Source organism: Rhipicephalus sanguineus, chromosome 7 (genome assembly GCF_013339695.2).
Source record: "Rhipicephalus sanguineus isolate Rsan-2018 chromosome 7, BIME_Rsan_1.4, whole genome shotgun sequence".
NCBI classification, from domain to species: Eukaryota; Metazoa; Arthropoda; class Arachnida; order Ixodida; family Ixodidae; genus Rhipicephalus; species Rhipicephalus sanguineus.
The window spans coordinates 133,810,435-133,830,345 of record NC_051182.1 but is presented as its reverse complement, the minus strand read 5'-3'; the positions used below and the strand labels follow the sequence as shown (position 1 = coordinate 133,830,345).

Sequence of the window (19,911 nt, the reverse complement as noted above, 5' to 3'; positions counted from 1 at the left end):
TCTTCCTACCTTGCTTTGCAGTGCACTTCCAGTGACTGCATAGCACACTTTACATTAGGTGATGAAACGAAGTCGAGCGCGATGGCCAATGATGATCTGAGTAGTTTGTGTGACTTTGACAACTCCCACTCAAAGTACAGCTTTGTCAAGAAGAAGGGTGGGGGTTTGCTGTTGTGTTTGAGATTTGTACCGTTTCTGCGCCACGGAGGCATTTCGCTCCCCGCGGGTGCAATCATCCACCACTTGATAAGTGTGCCGTGTTTGTTTGCTTGCGATGCTCAAACGTGGTTAGGAGCCTTCTACCGTAAAATCCCGAGCAAGTGCCCCCCCCCCTCCCTAAGGTGAAAGATAATCCGACAAAATTTGGAGGTGGGAGGGGGGGCCTTGCTCGGGCGCGGATCAGAATTCAAAATGGCGGCAGAAGAGCCCCTAAGAATAAAAAATGCACCGCCGTGCTTCTAATGAAATTCTTTATTGAGTACGTGTGCATGCACTCTGTCCAAAATAGTGAATAACACAGCGAAAATGGCGGAAGGGGAGGGTGCCCCTAAGAATAAAAAATGCACAGCTGTGCTTCTAATGAAATGATTTATTGAGTACGCGTGCATTCTCTGTGTTCAAAATAGTGAATAAAACAGTGAAAATGCCGGGAGGGGAGGGTGCGGGGCGCTTGCTCTGTCATTGGCGCATGTTTCAAATCTCTTGAAAAAGCGAGGGGGCGCTTGCTCGAGATTTTACGGTAGGCACGAGCAGTTCGGGTTCTGCTTCCATCTGCACTGCATTGCACCAGTTGCTGTCAAACCTTGACATTAAGGATGTGCACGTAACGAAGTAATTGTTAATTGTCTCATTGCTGTTTGAGTGTGACAGATGCTCATTAATTGGGAGTTTTGGATAAGACGAAGCTAGTTTGGGATCAGATGAGACTTAGTTGTAGACCATACTATGCTTACTTCTGTTGCAGAATGACTGAGTGCTACGTATGGGTGTCAGCTTCGTCGATTAAAAAAATGGAGCTGGACATAGTTGTGCACCATTGTCTGTACAGGGTGGCTACTGCGTATCGTCTCTGGCCGAAGGCGTGGCGTTGACCCTACGCACACTGTTGGGGGACCCCTGCCCAGGCCTGCCTCAACCGCTTGGCCGTGTCAGCGACAGGTGAGAAATGCCTTGTTTTACTTACGCTCAAACCTCACTATAACAAGGTCTCATCTGACACGAAAATAAGTTTTTTTATATCCGAAAATTCGTTATAAATGTATATTTGTAACACCGTGTATATGAAAAAACTAGTCCTCATTTACTTGGTTATTACCAATAATTCGTTATATCCGTGTTCGTTACACCGAGGTGTGAGTGTATTTCAAGAGAGGGGGTGTCTCATGGCATAGTAAAGGAGAAAAAAAAAAGGGGAGATTACGAATGCAGCCCTGTGGCATGTAAAAAGTGCAATAGCCTTGCATAATTTACAGATACCTTGACTCCGCTTTTCGAAATCCTCAAGTCGTCAACCCTTGATCACTGCCTCCACTTCGACCAGAGGATTGCACTGATGGGCCTGTTCGAAAAGCGAGCGGTTTGGTTCAGTGAACGCAAACGGCATCACTGTCATACCGCTCAGGGTGACAATTGAAATTTTCATGGCAAGCCATGGTGGCGGAATGGTTGCATTAGCTTTGCTTACACTGATTACCACAGTGCATTGGACTTGCACTTTTTTTTTTTCACCTTGTCCCGGTCCGTTCGGGCCCCATCGAATGAGATTCTACTGTACATTGTGTGTGCTTCAGATGCCTATGTTTTTCTTGGCCTAATTGTCTCTTGGATTCATTTGATTGTCTCTAATAAAGAAACAAGCCCCTAAAAAAAATTCCTCATCTTTTGTTCATTCATACTGAGGGCCTTCTCCCGGCAGACTTAATGCCTTAGGTTACCATGCATGTGTCTATTGGTTGGCTGCCACCCCGTGCAAAGATCACGTGACGCCTTCTGGCAAAAAGAGTGTTCCACACTTGCCGCCTCAGCTACAAGTGGTAGTGGCTAACACTATCAGTGATTACACATACAGGTACACCCAACGAAGTGGACACTGCCTTCCGTCATAGCTTAATTAATAGAGCATCGGATTCGAAGGTCGTTGCCTCGGATCTCACTGACAGAAAGGGTGGTTTTCTTGGTCCACTGTAATTCGTTTTCAATATACATCATAATTATTACACCAGAGTTAGAGCAACAGTTAATGTCTCCTAGGCTTATTTGGTCTGATTGTCCGTTAATGTCATTAGGTTGTGTCAAATGCCTTAATGTGGCTCGCGCCACTCTTAACGCAGCGTGACGGAGACATTGCTGAACTGCGTGTCGGTGCTGCGGTCCCACTGGAAGAGCCTCCAGATCCAGGGCACCAGTGGCACGAGAAAAGCTGTTGCGGGTTCTACCGAGTACCTGCCGCGGTCCGAGTACCGGGGTCAGCTGGGCGTTCAGCGACCCGAGAAGTTCCCCACGCGCAGCGGCTACTACGAGCACCCGCCCGAGGACAAAGAACGGCTCGAGGAGGAGGTGGCGGCGCTGAGGTCCAAGACCAACCTGGACGTGCCGCCTAACCGAACAGCGCTGGTTTACGACGAGCATATGGCTAAACACCGTTGCCTCGACGAAAAGTGCGTGCCTTCTATTTTGACACTGAGCTGTTGCTGTTGGCTTCATCTGCAAAAGCACTCTTCACAAGCCCCCTGTGCCTTTGCACTCTGAAACCTATACTCTGTTTCATACGTCAGGTGCAATGCTACGGAGAGGCTAGCGAGACTTCTTGCAATAGATTCATTCGTCCGCAGAAATATTTCGCTGATTTTACCACCCGTGATTTGATTTCTTTGGTCGTGTTTAGGCTGAGTAATAAATAAAGATGCGTTGTGCCTCGGAAATAAACAAACCCCATTACTTATACGGTTGTGAATAGGTTGCTCTGGATGACTTAGCGTCTCTTTGTTTTCGTATTGTGGCCTCCGCGATTTGTTCCGGTAGCACACAGCCGGAGCCAGTTGTAGAGGCCACGTTTACGACGACGAAATCCAAGCGTGAGACGCGCAGACTTACACATTTTGCTGACCAAACTTCTGTGATTAGCTCCGTGATTAGCTTCTGTGATTAGCGCAGCCGGAGCCAATCGCAGAGGCTATGTTCGTATTTTGGTGCTTAATTTGCAGCCCCTCGCGATGCCTCATGTGCGGGCTCGTGCTTGGCTCACATAAGCGTTAACAACGGGGAAATCCAAGCGCGAGACACACGGTCTTACATATTTTGCTATCCGAACTTCTTGTATAGCTTCTGCAGTGTCACACCTGTTGTAGGAAACGGAGTATAGTCAGCTTAAGAAGCTATGTCGTATGCCTAGGATAGACATTAGGCAAGAATAGGACCATTGGGGATCCATGATGAATATAAAACATTGCTTAATTAACACACAGGACAAAGGAAAAAGTGACACAACACTGAACATGCAACTGGGTTTATTAAAAAATTGACATGTTGCTTTTTTAAGCAAAAGGCCTAAAGTGAGCGCGTGCTCATTGTCAAAAACGATAAATTGTCATTCCCAGAGGTGCCGCCTCGTGGGAGCTCACTGGTCACCCACTTCTTCCATTGTCCCGTGTGTTAAGTGCTGCTTTATATTTATCATGAAAACCTACCAACTCACCCAATCGTATGGGGATCACTGGGCGAAGCATCTGACCCACTATAAACATAAATTTGCTGATTGTGGGGACAATTTTGTTGTTGAGCGGAACCTGCAAAATGTGTTAGACCACAATGTGCTGCTAAATATGTGGCCTGTCATTAAAGCCACCTAGCGTGTGACGTCGAGCTCAGAAAGTTGTCCTGACTTGTGTAGGGGCCACCCGGAGCGACCCGAGCGCATACTGAAGCCTTGGCACGTGATGGAGAAGCGTGGACTGCTCAACCTTTGCGTCTTGCTTGACGTAAGCCTGCTTCACAGCTTGATCAGCCTCTGGCGGTTTTGTCTTGCATATGCTGTCATGACTAGTCACCTTCTCACATGCATAAAGGTGACTGAAAGTGACAAAAGTGACTGAAACACATCGTTTTGTCACAAAAGGGGACTGAAAGTGACAAAAGTGACTGAAAGGTCACCTTTTGTCACGAAAGCGGACTAAAATTAACAAAAGGTGACCGAAAGTCATGAAAACATTACCGAAAGATCACTTCTTGTTGTAGCTTACTGGAAGTGACAAAAGGTCACGTAAGAATGCTCATGTCATGTGAAATGCACAAGAGGCGAGTGACCTTTATTCACCTTCCGTGTCACTTTTGGTCTCGTGTGTTTCACGCAACAAAATGACACACGACATGTATAAAATTGCCTTTCTCCTCAGGTCATTGTGTCACGTAAATTTCACAGGAGGTGAGTTTCGGTCACCTTTCGGGTTACCTGTTTTCGTATGCACATTTCACATGGCAAAATGTTACAGGATGTGCATACAGTCACCTTCATCATGTCAAAATTGCACACGTGATGTGTCACATTGTCATGTGAAATGGACGTGACAAATTGTCACATGTTGTCATATGGGCATTTGTGTTGCATGACAGTCACCCAAGCAAGCCCACAGAGTGCCATATTTACTATTTTGTAATGGACACCTGATTGGCATGGTCAGAAAGGAAAAAAAAAAAACAAAGTGAAATAGCCTTGATTACTCATTTACCTGATCTCCCAAATTGTTCTCAATTGAAAGAAGAAAAAATAATTCTAGCATTTCTTATGACTGTGTGAACAGCCCCTAGCATCTCATCTTTGGTACCGTCCATATTGTTTGAGGTACACCTCATTTCTTACAGTTTTTCCGAAAGCAAGTAGTGAGAGCCTGGCCCCTTGATTGTGCTCCGTGCTTACCGTTCATTTTTCTTAACACTTTCGTGACCGCGGAAAAATCAGTTCTTTTTGGCTAGTCCAGGAAATATTTTTTTTCCTGCCACAGAATATACTTGATGCTAAAGTGTAGGGTATCAAACGATAGAAGAAGAATTGGTCTTTCCAACAGTATTAATTTCAAGCGACGGATTTATTTCGAATATAATAAAAAAATTATCAAACAAAGAAAAATGCATCAAAAAAAAAAGAAAGATTCATAAAAACATCAATGCTACTCTGCAAAGGTTAAACATTTAAAAAAATCGAAATATACGTTTTGAACGCAAAGCCCTCGTAGAATAATAGTGGAAATATAAGCTCTGTAAGTACAAAGATTATTTACATAAATGCAAGGATATAGGCAATAGTGCCTATCATGCCAACGCGCGATGCAGGTTCTCGACGCGGTGAAACAAAGGCTGGCTGCGCATGTTTCGGGAAAATTTTTTTCTGTTCGACTTTCCTAGCATAGTTTGCAATTCTGGTATTTTTCAATTTTCCTGTGTATTTGTTGAAATGAACAGTGTAGCCTGTTCCAAATCTGCAAAAATCCATAATTGTACCCTCATTTGACCTCTTTCTCGCTCATATACTGCTGAATACCATACCGACCTTCACATTTCACCATTTTCCCATCCACTGAAAGGTTCCGAGGGGGTTAAAAGATAGCGTAGAAAAATCATTCATGTGTTGCAATAGAGAAGACACGTGGTGAAGATTTTCGTGGGATGCGACGGTCGTCTTCTTCAGATCAGAGACACTCAAGAAGCCTTGAACCTTTTCCGTGGCATCACTGACGGTGGACGAAGGCATCGAAATATGTGTCGTCGACACTAACACCAATGCAAGCGCGGGACGATTACTATGTACACATGGAGTGAGACGAACTTGCTCATCTTCTCTTCAGTAACCTCCCTCCATGGATCCGTCCCTCTCACTCTATGTTGGCTTTCCGAAAGTATGCATCCACGCATACTTATCTGTGTGGTTGCATATCTCTCTGACGACTTCTGCGGTAAAAAACAACGCGTAGACGCCGCCGCGCAGCACACCAGAGCGTTGGGTCAAAGTCCGCTCCGCGCCGTCTTCGCGAAGAGAATTGTGCTCTTTCTGCAGCCGGCGCCAAATGCTCCCGCCCAATGAAGTTAACACCTTGCAGATAACAGCTGTTATTTTAAGAACGCACCGGATACGTTTACATCGACGCGCGGCAGCGATAAAACGACCCGAGGAGAAGACGAAACTTACCGGCGGATAGCTGCTGATGTTCCGGGGAGGTTTGACGGACTTTCGCCGTCCGCCTGGCAAATCGAAGTCATCTTCCGTGACTGTGGTGCTACCATCATCCAGAGATTCCCGCTCATATTAATCTGAATCCGTCGAAATTCGCCGTTTCTGTGGAGCACCCGCGAGCGGCGTTGACGCGAAGTCTGAAACAACGAGCGCTCACCTACCCGACTGCGAATGAACTTTAAAAATCGCCCCGCGGTGGAAAAAACAAACTCGCAAACAAAACTGATAAAAAACATGTTATTTTATGCTTTGGATTGCGTTGGCTGTCCAGAACCGCTCAGAGAGTGTCAAAACTTGATCTTGAAGTCATCGATAACATACTATCGATGGGAATAGGCGCGGTCACGAAAGTGTTAAAAAACTTCCGGTAGGGACGTCAAACATTTGTCTGAAAATATAGCTTGTGGGGATTGAGGCTTGCCCGTTGCCATTGCGCGGGTTGTTTTTTTTCGCCCATTTCTGCCATCCTCGCGTCCCATCATATGATGCTCCCTTCCTCCGCCGTCTTACGGTGCTGGGCGAGCGGGGGAGTCACGTTAACCTCCCTCTCCCGGCGTCGGACCTCGACGGGGGCGCTGCGCTCGAGTTTCGCGTCTCGCAAGACGTTTCGCGCAGCGGGGGGAGGAGACTCTCTCTGGACCTCGTAGGGTGAGCACGTATTTTCTCTCCCGTCCGTCGGCTCCTCTTTTGGGCTTGCTCGGACAGAACTCGCTAACGGTGCCTTGCGCCAGCGGCGAGCGCTTACCTTACGTTGTCCTTTTCCGAACGCTAGGCTGAAGAGCGGTGCGGTGCATTCGCGCGTGGTCATACTACGCCGAAGCCGTACCTATCGAAGCCAACGCGAGCGGAGTTTGCCCTCACTCGAGCGATCGGGCCCTGTGGTCGCGGATCGTAAGAGTACGCAGCATAGTCGCGAGGGACCCGTTTTCTCTCAGCGGCGTGTCGCCGTGAGCCCTTTGCCCACGGAGACGTGCTAACGGCACCCTTTGTGTTGTATTTTCGCCCGTGGCGTGGTGAAGCCTGTTTTTGCTTCTCCCGCCGCCTTTGGGAGCGGGCGTTGTACTGCGTTTGTGGTGTTGCCACAGGCAATAAACTGTTGCGGATCTCGAGAGCAGTACTGTGTACTAGCTGCGTTGCGCTCGGCACCTTTGTGCTCGAACGTACGTGTGCAGCGGCGTGCTAGTTCACGCGAGGCGACGGCAAACGCGGCCCTGTGGCTCGCTAAGTCCGAACCCTGTGAGGTACACGAAGCAGACATGTTGCGGTGAGTCCGAGACGCACAGGCATACTGACTCGCTAAGAGCAGTCAAAAGCTTAATGAGCTTTTGATACCGCGTTGGGCGCCAGTGTAGTGTGCACGTACCTCACAGGAGTACGGCCACTAGCGTGGGTTCGGCGAAAAAAAAACCCACGCAATGGAACGGGCAAGCCTCAATCCCCACGAGCTACATATAAGAAATTGTCGGGTAACTATTGTGTAGCTGATTTTTAGCCAATGCAGTTCGAAGACGCTGCTTAAATACCTTGGAGGTTGCGGCGGCACAACATGCATAAAAAGTAGGCGCGCACAATGTTGCAGGTGTTGAGTTGCCTGTGACGCGCCGATTTGTTTGCATCACAGCACTCTTGGAACACCTTGTCACGGTGGCAGTGCTGGTTTTGTACTTGACTCTAACGCGTATGTCATTTCAAAATAAGCTTTTGCAGAAAACAAGCGAGCATTAAGATCGATTAATGACATTACTTTGCAGTTGAATTGACCGAAGTTGGCAGGCTGGGGTTTAAATCCTTGAACATTTAGAAATTGAGGAGGAATTTCCAGGGGGCTCCAAAGTATTTTTTATTTTACGTACTTCAGGCCTAGAATAGGCAAATACAAAAAAGCACAACACTGCAGCAGAGTAGGCAGTACAAAAAAAAAGAAAATAAACAATAATATTTCAGGCCGGTTACACAACGCAAGTTTTTGGTGCATTTTTTACTAGTCTGATTCTTTCTGTTATTGTTCTAGGAAGGAAAGAGTTCCTAAACATATTGGTTATGGCATAGTGAAGTTTAAGGAACCTGGTTTGGTATGTTGTGATAACCTAGTTACTGGTCATCAAATGTACTGGAAGTGAGTAAGAATGTAACGCGGTTTGACACTTTTCTTTTGCAGTCACGGTCAGCCACCGTGGACGAGTTGCTGATGGTTCATGAGTAAGTAAATTGACCGTCCCCTGTGGGTTGGAATTCTTCCTCATACTAACCTAATGTAACCTAACCTAAGCTGCTTATTTCAATTTCTGTCAGTGAACCATCGTAGCTGCATTGAACCATAGCGTGTTCTACAGCACATCACCCAACTTAGCTAAAGGCTTTAGATGGCTGATGGATGCAGTTTTAAGACATCGAAGTGTGTTTTTTTTTGTTGTGTAGATAGTCCGATAGAGTCTTCTTTCTTCCCTGTTTTTTTCTTTTTAATTTTTGGGTTGACTCTAGGGCATTTTCTACTGTCCTGTAGACAAAACAGAAGCCAAAAAGACCTATATTGGGAATCTTCTTGTAACAGTACGAGCTGTCCATACATATCGGCATTATTAGAATGTGAAATATATTTTCTCAGTGGCACGGAATCCAATTTAAGTTTTTTTTTTCTATTTGTTTCTTTATTCAGCTCTTTATATTTTGCATTTCTCACTTGCTCAACATAGAGAACAAAATACAGATGGTGCTGCCCTGTGTTTGTTCCTGCCTTGTGTCTCCGCATTTTTTTTTGCGCTACCCTGTTAAGAGGTTTAGAATAAACACCACAAGTAATAATACACAACACGACAACATGGATGCTGGCGGAAGGGCTGGACATGTTTTGTCGTATCCCGTAATCATTAATTACTGTCGAGTCGTGGTAAATCCTGGTCACACCATGTGCATACGAACATGCGTGTGGTCTATTTTATAGTTAAGGCAAGTTTGTTAATATCACGAGGGCGTTTTTGTGTGGCTCGAAGGATGCCATCTAGCCATCTTGGGCATAGGCGATCTCACCTTCTCTTGCCTTCCACCTTGGCTACTTGTCCGGACTGCTTATTTGCTACATTGAACGTAAACCAACTAGCGCAGGTTAGCACTCTTGTGCAGTATATTTACCACGCATGTTCATTCATTATTCAAGTGAAAAAGCATCGGTAAAGGCTTTTTTGTGGCTATGTTTCTTGTGTCTGCTTGTCTGTGTAGCATGGCGATTTGGGTGAGCTGGTGTACATTCAAACCTCATTACATTAGACTCTCAGTAAATGAAAATCTCCAGAACGGGACTGCTGCTTAAACAGAGCTGCCCCTAATATCGTTGATTTCATACTTGGATTCAGCACCCTTGCTCCCCTCACAGTAAACGGAACTCCTCTTAAACAGAATACATTTTTCTGGTCCCGTCAGGTTCAGTGTAACGAGAGTTTACTGTATAATGAAGTTGCATCTGACACAAAAATTACTTTTGTCATATCCGAAAAATTCATTATAAACTTATGTTCATAACACTATCTATGACAAGGCACTTCTTCATTTACTTCGTTATAACCGATAATTTGTTATATCCGCGTTCAATATGTTAAGGTTTCAGCACATGTTTATCTTGTAGTACAGCACAAACGCACAAGGACACAGTAAAAAAAGGACACACGAATGCTGACAAATTAATTTTTTAATGGTAACCAGTTGTTAGTCGGTGCTCACGCGTCCATTCTTTGCTTTCTCATTGTGTCTTTGTGCCCCAATAATGCGACGAATATGTACTATCGCAATGGAAAGGAACGTGAACATTGCGGCATTTACATGCTCTGCTGTTCGCGTTTCTTTTCAAGCAGTTGTAACCTGGCTGGTAATAAAAAGACGCCAGAGTAATCCATGACATATTTAAGGTTGACTCTAGCATCTCGTTATTGTCACCAAGGTAAGAGCGTGATTAGAACTGACGCGAACAGCAGAGCACTAACGCGCAACGCTGTTCGCGCTTATTTGCATCACCCCTGTACATGCCGTCCTACCCGTTGCTTGTAGACCGTTTACCAACCAGAGCTGCCTCGCAATCTTCTTCAGCTGATTCTTTGTGTGCAGTAAGAAGTACGTGCAGAAGATGCGTGGCTGCCAGGAGATGAAGAACGCCGACCTGATCAAGCTGCAGGAGAAGTACCCCTCCGTATACCTCTGCCGTGTGAGTGTTGTGTCAACTGGCCGGCGCGTTACAGGCCAAATGCAACTAGAAAAGTGCAACTAGAAAAGTTTTAGAAAAGTGCAGCTAGTTGGGCTTGTTGGTCGTACATGTTGTATGGGGTCTGAAAGAGCCCCTCTCGGAACAAGCAGACACAGTAGATACCATAGTGTCACAAGCACGTGGACATTTATTAACAGCTTTTACACAACGGTGAGCTCACCAGCCGAATCGGAATAACTGAAGTGACATGCCGAATAACCCAATGGAATGCCAATAAAACACACAGAGAACGTAACACACACAAACAACATAACACATACAATGTACCGCAAGTGCAGCGTCGCTGACGTTCGTTTCACCATGAGAGTCCGCTGGAACGAGCCGCGGTACCGTGCCCACGGGCCTCCCCCAAGAATCGATCGTCCACGGCTGCGCCAAACACCCCCAAAAGACAATCTAATAAAACTTGTTGCCAGGTTACTGTAGTCCCATATTTAACCCAAAAGACAAAGAGCTTCCCTCCTTATGCTTAACCTTGCTCCCGCCAGGCGACGTCACTGGCACCACTTCGGGAGAGTAGCGCGAACTCTCTCTCAGCTGCAGCAAAGCTAACTGTGCTAACTATGATGCGCGGACATTGTGAGGCAAAAACGACCTTACAGGGGGTGATAGCACCCCCACGGTTCATACAGCGCAAAAGACGACAGGATCTTAGTTTCGGACTATGTAGATATAGAGGAGCCTCTGTGTAGAATTCGACGTTTGAAATAGGAGAGGAAGCATCACAAAAAGCTCACAAAAGTGGCTTTTCTTTTTATACCAAATGTGGCAGGAAAGATGCTGAAAATGCTGAAAATTAAAAAACTCGAATATTCACACACCCCTACTATTATTTTCTTCGTTCTGGGGTCACTCTTGCTCAATACTAGGTAATTTTTGAAACTTGCCATGTTCCCTCTCCGGCCGTTTTAAGTGTGTAGCTACTGATAGAGAAGTCAAACACGGCTGAGTAGATGACCTCAGGGTGCCATTGCAGTCTTTGACTTCAGGAGCGTTGTCGGTGTTTTATTTTGATCTCATTCATAGTATGTAAGGAGTGCTAACTGAAACTGAAGCCAACACAGTCAGCTGATGCTGTCACCACTCGGTTGCTGTGATCGCAGTGTGCGAGTTTGTTATGTATTTGCAGTCTCATCTTTTGCGTAGTTATGGAAATATGTGTATGTATTCCGCGAGTTACCGGGAGCCGCTTTGAATATCTTATTCTTTAACTGGTTGGTTGTTTTCATTGTGTTTTGTACTGCTCTTTTCATTCTTTCTTCACTGATTTGGCTTGGCTTTCTTTTCTTTTTGTATCACCGAGTTCTCTATTCCTGTCTGTATCTTGTGCAGAAGTAAACCAGTTTGTCACTGTGATTCTTGCAGGATACCTTCTCCAGCGCTCTCCTTGCAGCTGGCTCGTTGCTCCAGCTTGTTGATGCTGTCTGTAAAAATAAGGTGCGTGTATTCTCTGAGTATGTGTGCACATGTCTAGTAGGCTTCGTTATAGCAAAGAGATTCATGAAAACTTGCAATAAAGTTCAGCATAGCCGAAATTCGTCATGTAAAATTTTGCCCCAAGATAACTTGAAACCAACGCAACATTTGCGTCCTTCAGACCTTTCTTCCGCTTCTTGAGGTTTTCCGCACAGACGAGCCACGTGCAGCAATGCACGGAAGCACGTGGAACCAGCAGCGCTTGTAGAGCGCCGTGCATTGGCCCAATATGTGCAGCTGTCGGTGGCGTGGTCACTGAGATCTTTGGTGCCTCAGTGACCATCACATAATCTCTGAAGCCATGCATTGAGGTTGACCACACTGCCTAGTGCTCTAACTGTTATCATGAAAACAAATTGCTCGCATTTGCCGGGCTACTAGCAACTCCCGTTGTGCTGAAAAAGACCGTCCTTTGGTGTCTGGAGCAAGCCTGTACTGCTTCTAAAGATTTTCTAGTAAATTCATTACATCCTCTATTGTGGTCAGTTTTAAAATGCATGCAACTCTTTCAAAATTTTAATGTGTCCATAATTTCAGTTTGTCTGTAGTTGGTATAACGAATTTCGACTGTATTTTGCATTGGGTACTATAGTGCTGTCGTCTATTGAGGAGCTGTTGTGAAACAAGGCATCATAAACACATATTGGCAGGCAGGTGAAAGTTTTAGTGTGCTCAGTGTGTGCAATGGCATTAGCGTAATACTGGGTCGTCAGACACTGGTAGCAACGCCATATGACACTTCATATAACCACAATGTATTATAGACACATTTCTCTGTTCTGTGAGTGTTCTTGTCAGAAAAATGTTTAAAAAAAGCCAGGCAACGTGTTCACAGTTTTACGCTGCTGCCAAAAAATTTACGCCAGCGATGAAGTAAAGGGCACTTCACTGTAATAACAGCTCTGTGTTAGCTTAGTTGATCTGTGCACCACGAGATGGCGCCGCTATCCTAGCCACTTACACTTTCACCCCAGTAAATCGGTATTACACAATTTTAAGATGCTTGCAGACAAACTAGATGAAACGAATGAAGTGCATCTGGGTAACTTGCAAATATTGCCGCAAGGTTATGAATTGTCGGCACAGCTTGCACTCTCGCTCGAAGGTTTTTGTTTGTGTGTGGCCATGACGATGATGACTGTCAATTCCATTCTTACTCTGGGACATTTCTGCTGTATTGACCTGTAAATTATTTTATCAAATAATATGATTGATTGATTGACTGATTGATTGATTGATTCTGCTGTCCTTGATTGGATGCAGTGTCAAAATGGCATGGCTCTAATACGGCCTCCCGGCCACCACGCCGAGCGGGACGAAGCCGGTGGCTTCTGCATCTTCAACAATGTGGCCGTTGCGGCGCGGCACGCTATTGAGACGCACGGACTGCAGCGGTGAGCACCCGAAAAGACGGGAAGGCAACCCTGGGCAATGGTATAACACCTGGTAGGCACATCGAAGGCGGGGCGAGGCTTGACCACTTTAATGTTTTTCACGCAGTCACCTAATTACACATGGTTTAACAGAAGTTTCAAATTCTCATTGCGGTGTTCAAGTAGTTCTTGTTAATTCGCTGTTGAGGCCGTTTCTACCTCGAGCTCCAAGAGCCAAGAAACTGTCAGAGGGACTAATAAAAAAAAAAAATGAAGTGCATCTATGTAACTTGCAAATATTGCCACAAGATTACGAATTGTTGGCACAGCTCGCACTCTCGCTTGAAGGTTTTGGTTTGTGGGCGGCCATCTTGCTTGTCCGGTGCAGTATTTCTTATCTGAAGACCTTCTTTTGCACATCACGATATGTGCACCTCACAAGTGAATGTTTTTCAGCATACTAATACTGGACTGGGACGTTCACCATGGCAACGGGACCCAGCACGCCTTCTATGATGATCCCAGGTAGGTCATTGCCCAGCTGCGAGTGCTATTATTGAATGGAAAGTCTACAATGTTACCTTTCTGGTCTAAGCAGCACTCTTGTGTTGAGGAATGCTATAGGGAAAAGTAATATCGCTTTTGTTAAAGGGGCCCTGCAACACTTTTCGAGCATGCTCAAAAAGCGCTGCCGATCGGTAGTCGAGGCTCCCGAGAACACGCGAGCCAAATATTATAGCAATGCGCACGGCCTGGAATTTACAATAAATTCTCAAAGTCAGCTGAAAATCGCTCCCTCTTCTCTCGACAAATGATGTATTAGTCCGCAAAATATGACGCGATTGTCGGCAGTTCCACCATTGGCTGATGTTATAATCACGATAACACCCTCATTATTACTTTCGTTGTTAATTTTGAGTTCAATAAGTAGATAATATGTATGTTTATATTATGTTATCGCGTTAAAAACACCGAACAAACATTAATATTAGCACTTCCGGTCTCACCGACAGCTCGTCTGCTCGTAGTTGCGTGGTTCCGTTTTCTTCGCCATGCGCAGTGCCGAAAACGTGAATATTTCTGTGCTTTTGACCATCGCCGGTTGCCGTTGAGAGTGGCAGCCGTTCGAGTGTTGCCTCGTCAGCTGAGAACTGCATCGTCGGCACGTTCTCACGACCGACCGAGGCACGGGCGCAGCGTGTCTCCGATAACAATGCTGGAGTCCGGTAATGGCGGCGCTTCGGGGTCGTCTGCCAGTGCCGTCTTACGAGGCGGTGTATCGGAGTATGGGCCGAAACCGATCTCAGCTGTCATTCGTTCCAAATGAGCGCGCACGTTTGCTTCCATGGTTGGCAGAGCGATGAAAACACTACGGCGTTCGAGGTGCACACCCAACATTACCAAACCGACGCGCAGTTTTCAAGCACGCGCGACACACAACGCGATCGACTCCGCTCAACGAGAACGACGCAAGCCGACCGGAAGTGGCGGCACAGACCACGTGGTTGCGCCGAGACGCCAGAGAGAAAAAAAATGAAAAAAATGCCGCCGGCGCTGACGTCACCTCCTCGCACCTCCGCCCTCCTTCCCTCCCCTCACGCCGCGCGCAGCTTTCCGCGCGCTCTCTGCGTTGAGTTGAGAGAGAAAGCTGCGGAACGTGATCTCTATAATTTGGTAACACCACTTAGACTTGACGGATTCGAAAGATTTTTGCGGCATATGGCTCGTGAAGAGTCATACGTCAATAATGGGACTATTCCAATATAACAAAGAAAGGTGTTGCAGGGCCCCTTTAATGAATTACCCTTTCACAATACCAAGCGCACACTCTTGCCTGTTGTTCTGACTGTCGTTTGCCGGGTGCTTGCTACATGATGCAGCTATGCATTGTCACAGTATCACACTTGCAAACACAAAAAACTTTTCCAAAGGTTGTCGTATCTGCGTCTTGCTAGCTCCAAGTGTATAAATGTTAAAATGTACGCGCTGTGGTAGCTTGACATCTAAGGCGTTGCACTGCTAAACGTGAGGGCACGGGTCCGGTTCCCGGCCACTGCAGCCGTAATTTAGATGGGGTCGGCATGTAAAAACACCCACGTTGGTTTAGGTTCAAGAAACACAAGTGGTCAAAATGAATCTGAACTCCACGCCCGCCATGGTGTGCCTCGTAACCATAAAGTGGTTTTTGCACTTAAAAACCTAGAATTTAATTTAATTAATGTTAACAGTAAGCAGCGATTGGTAAGCAAAGTGCAAGTTCACATCACTGGCTTTATGTGCAAAAGTGACCTGAACTATTGCAGGCTTTTATCGTCTCGGCTTTGAGAGAAGCCTTTATTTTTTTTTTAATTCTTTCATGCACTGTTTCTCGTAAAATGCTCACGTTACTGAGAAATGAAAGACATCACGAAGTTAGCTGGTGATCTGCATTTTGTAGAACCACATTAAGAAGTGTTAGCTGGTCTTCAAATAGCAGTGTGCGGTTCGTGCAGGGTGTTGTACCTGTCGATCCACCGGTACGACAATGGCTCGTTCTTCCCGTGCCTCCCGGAAGCCGACTTTGGAGCTGTTGGCAACGGTGCCGGCCGGGGATTCAACATCAACATCGCCTGGAATTCTGTGCGTCCCATTTGTCTCCCTGTGCTTCCCACTCGTAGTGCTCCTGGATAACAATGACAATGATTAAAAATTTGTTGTTGTCTTAACGTGAGATGCACAATGTGTTTGTGAAGACATCTGCATCCATATTCAACTATACTCGGTTACAACCTAACAACAAATGTTAGCTCCTCCCACTGTACCGCAGCACACTTGCCGTTCACCTGTGAAAGACAGTTGTGCTAGCTGGTTTCCACTCGAACCATAAGTACTTTTTCGTGGCTAATGTATAATACGCATATGCAGAGTCAAAGTTTCGTTGTTACTACCTAAAACATTAAGTTTCGTTGAACAGCGATGTCAGAATTCCTGACTAAATTCATCAGGACGTTCGTACCTTTCCGACCTAAAACCAGCAACCCAAATGCGTGTCTGTGTGGAAAAGTCGACTATCTGAAACACTCTGCTTGAGAAATGCTTGATGTCACAAAAAAAAAAAGTAAGTGATACTGAATGGAGCATTTATGCAAGTTATCCGTGGAAGTGACAGCGATGGCTGTGGGTGGAGCTGACATTTTTTTTTTTTTTTTGGTTCTAACCGAGTGTAGGTTGTGCATGTGCCCAATAATGAAAAAGCCCAGAATTAGATCAATTTTGACTGCTTCGCTGACGGAAGCCTCACGAAACGTGCAGGAGGGGATGTCGGACGGTGACTATCTGACTGCCTTCTTCCAACTGGTGCTGCCCGTCGCCTACGCGGTGAGTTGCCAGGAATACTCGGTAGTGTGGCCCTGCTTTACATCGTGCCGCGTCTCTCCTTGCAGTACGATCCCGAACTAGTCCTGGTGTCCAGCGGCTTCGACAGTTGCGTCGGAGATCCGCTGGTGAGTGGAGTGGATATCACCCGTCATGAGTTTTGTGGGTTTTTTTTATTCTTTAAAGGATGGGAGTGTTGTGTAAAGCTCTGGTGAATGGCGTATACCTTCCTGTAGTTGACTTCCTGCTGCTGACGCCTGGTGCCATTATAGATGTAGGAACGCCAGTGAGGTTTAATTAACACTAGGAAACAAGTCTTTTGCACGTCACTTTATCTCGTTTCCTCTTGCTTAGTGCTGTGACCCTCTCCAGTAATCCTGACGTAATGGCTAGCCCAATCCACCGCCCTTCTATACGCAGGACTGACTTTTATTGGCAGTGCACGTTGAAGAACCCCAGGTGGTCGAAATTTCCGGAGCCCTCCACTACGGTGTCCCTCATAATCATATCGTGGTTTTGGGACGTTAATCCCCAGAAAAAAAGAAAATACTTTTATTGGTAGTGTTGTGGAAGTTATAGAACTGAAACGCATGCCTGCTAGCGTGCCAAGAAATAGTACCTAACTTTATTGATAATTTTGTCATTTCCCTTGCTAAAAAAACACTGCTTTATTTATTATGAGACAATCAGTTACAGGAAGTCGTAGGTAAAATAAAATTATTGGTTACAAGAATTTATTCTCTTTTCTTTTTTTTTTTGCAATTCTTAGACAGCACCACGTTTTCTGCATGCCTGTTCTCCATAGTGTAAACATCGCGTCCCTGACGTCAGTTGGTCCACGTGATGCAGCAAGCTTGCCATTTAGTTCTCCAAGAAAAATACTACGCTCGAAATGTGACTCTGTACAATCAAAATTTTTCCCTCCCATTCACATTTTTCATGTATATGTATTAACTCTGCGATCAAGCAAAACCAAAACTGGAATTGAAATCAGCTGCAACCTGCCGCTTTACTAATGGAGTAAGACGAATGTGCAGAAGCCCCACCTCCGTAGCCTTTGCTCCACTGCCAAGATTAGTTGTATAGCATCTACGAGGTTATGAAAGTCGCAGCAGATATGGCGTCCCAAGCATCGTTGTTGAACCCAATGTAACGGGGGATCTTTCGCGAGAGACGGTTGTCCAGCTGACGCACATTTGCAACGACGGCGGGGTGCAGGGGTACTGCCGGGTGACCGCCGAAGCGTACGCCCAGCTGACGCACCTGCTGCTACCCTTGGCTCGTGGCCGCGTCATCCTCGCTCTCGAGGTGAGTGAAGAAGTACTCATGATGCTCAGGGGTGACCTTGTAGGCTTGGGCTGACTTTGGCTTGGCTGTGGCTTGTTCTGAATGGCTGTGTCCGCTTCAGGGCGGCTACAACCTCTCCAAGCTCCCTTCGGCAGTCTGCCACTGCGTCAGCGCCCTCCTGGGACTGCGGCCACCTCAGCTGCGACCTGCTGCCCCTTGTCCAAGGCAAGCTGTTCCCTGGTGCAACAACGGAGTGGCACTGGTGTCACACAAATGTTGCACTAGTGTTGCACTGTTTGCTGTAGCTGCAGGCAATGCCACTTAGTTGTGAAAGCATGCTGGTCTTTGCTTACACCGCAGCATCTGTCGTCCCTTTTGTAGAGTTGCTTGTTGTGGAATGCTTGCTTCAGATGTGCGTTTCTCATCAAGTCGACAACTTTATGTAACATGCATGGACATGAACAGTTGACTGTAAGAAGGTAAACATACAATACGGTTACGCTTTTTTTTAACCCACGTTCTACCACTGTGACAAAAATATATACTCGCGAAATATATCACTTGGCTTCATTTATTTATTTGAAATATAAGTTAATATGGCAGTCACGTCTCATGTCCTTTTATGTCTAGGCCACACTGCATTTGTGTTTTCTGCAATCCTTATCTTAGTTGAACATACTTTCTTAGGAGAGAGTGTTCTATGGGAGGCAACAAAAGCCTAGCTTTAAGCTGCAGTAACTCTAGTGGCCTATAACAGTTTGACACATACCGGTGCTCAAAGAGCACTTTCACATCGCTAGGCTTTTATTGCAGGTTTGCGCGATTATGTAGAGCGCTAAAAAAAGATGAGTTTGTGCAAAAGTGTTTGTTGGGATTTCCCAAAAAAGGTTCACAGAGCAGCAGGCCATCTTTGCACGTTGCATATTTAAAATCTTGAGTTGATTGCACTTATTGATTACGTCCGCTGCGTAAGTGCAGAAAGAATGCATCTGATAGGTGCGTCACAGAGGGCTCTGTTGCTTGTCGGTTTGTTTAAGCGCTAGGTTGCCTTGGTGTCGAGACACCACAAGCAGGAAAACGAACATGTACGTTGACGAACGTGCGCAATTTCGTTTACAGTGCCGTCCAGTCCATTAGGCGGACCCTGGGTGCTCACCGGAGCTACTGGCCCTGTCTCCGCTTTTCTGGTGAGTCATTGCCATCTGCTAACTTGCTTGCAAAAGTCCCGAGAGCACAAAGAAGATATGTGAACTGAAATAAGGTGGCTAGGTGGGGCAGGTGCTTCTAAAGCGTTGCATTTATTTCCTGTGCTACTGCATCAAAGGGATACTTCAAGAGGCAATTTATCGACATTTCTGTGTCATTAGTTTGATCACCTAGCCAGGACTGATATGCTATTCATTAGGGATGGGCGAGTAGTGAATTTGAGGTTCAAAGCGAATAGTGATTTGGTCGAATAATTTCAAATCGAATAGTTCGAGTAGTATTTACCGCATATTATTAAGAAAAATGAGCATTTTTGTCATGACCCTGGCACAATATTTTTGAGGATTGCAACTAGGTATGAGTGAATGTCACTTTCTTGGTTTGAAAAGAAGTGGAAGCAGCCTTGAATAGTATCAAGATTTGAATATGGTGCAAGTCATAAGTGGTGCAATACGTTACAATTTAAAAATTACTATACTTAGTACATATAAGCCCATATAACACGCTTTTAAACTTAAACAAATGCGTGCATTGAACCTTAAAGTGTGGCTTCACAGCAGTGCAGACTTCCCCTGGATGGGTTGTTTCAAGGCACAGCAACCAGACGCTGCAGTGAAACCACCTTTACAGGGAGTTATGTGCGGTCAAATGTATACAATATTCGTTCATTTCGAATACTTTGAAATTTCGAGTAATCTAAATTCGTATCGAAGCGAATTCGAGTACTGTAATATTCGTTC

General features: G+C 45.8%; 1 protein-coding gene across 1 annotated transcript in view; it reads left to right on the top strand.

The window, feature by feature from the left end:
• Window positions 1-19,911, top strand: part of LOC119399987 (histone deacetylase 6) — a 45,765-nt gene that overhangs the window by 21,245 nt on the left and 4,609 nt on the right. Inside the window, exons 12-25 of the mRNA XM_037666892.2 lie at window positions 1,049-1,158; window positions 2,331-2,657; window positions 3,890-3,977; window positions 8,382-8,422; window positions 10,319-10,415; window positions 11,841-11,912; window positions 13,215-13,345; window positions 13,781-13,849; window positions 15,817-15,943; window positions 16,616-16,681; window positions 16,747-16,806; window positions 17,897-17,986; window positions 18,087-18,190; window positions 19,085-19,152. Of these exons, the coding sequence (XP_037522820.1) occupies window positions 1,049-1,158; window positions 2,331-2,657; window positions 3,890-3,977; window positions 8,382-8,422; window positions 10,319-10,415; window positions 11,841-11,912; window positions 13,215-13,345; window positions 13,781-13,849; window positions 15,817-15,943; window positions 16,616-16,681; window positions 16,747-16,806; window positions 17,897-17,986; window positions 18,087-18,190; window positions 19,085-19,152 (1,450 nt within the window). The remainder of the gene's footprint in view (window positions 1-1,048; window positions 1,159-2,330; window positions 2,658-3,889; window positions 3,978-8,381; window positions 8,423-10,318; window positions 10,416-11,840; window positions 11,913-13,214; window positions 13,346-13,780; window positions 13,850-15,816; window positions 15,944-16,615; window positions 16,682-16,746; window positions 16,807-17,896; window positions 17,987-18,086; window positions 18,191-19,084; window positions 19,153-19,911) is intronic.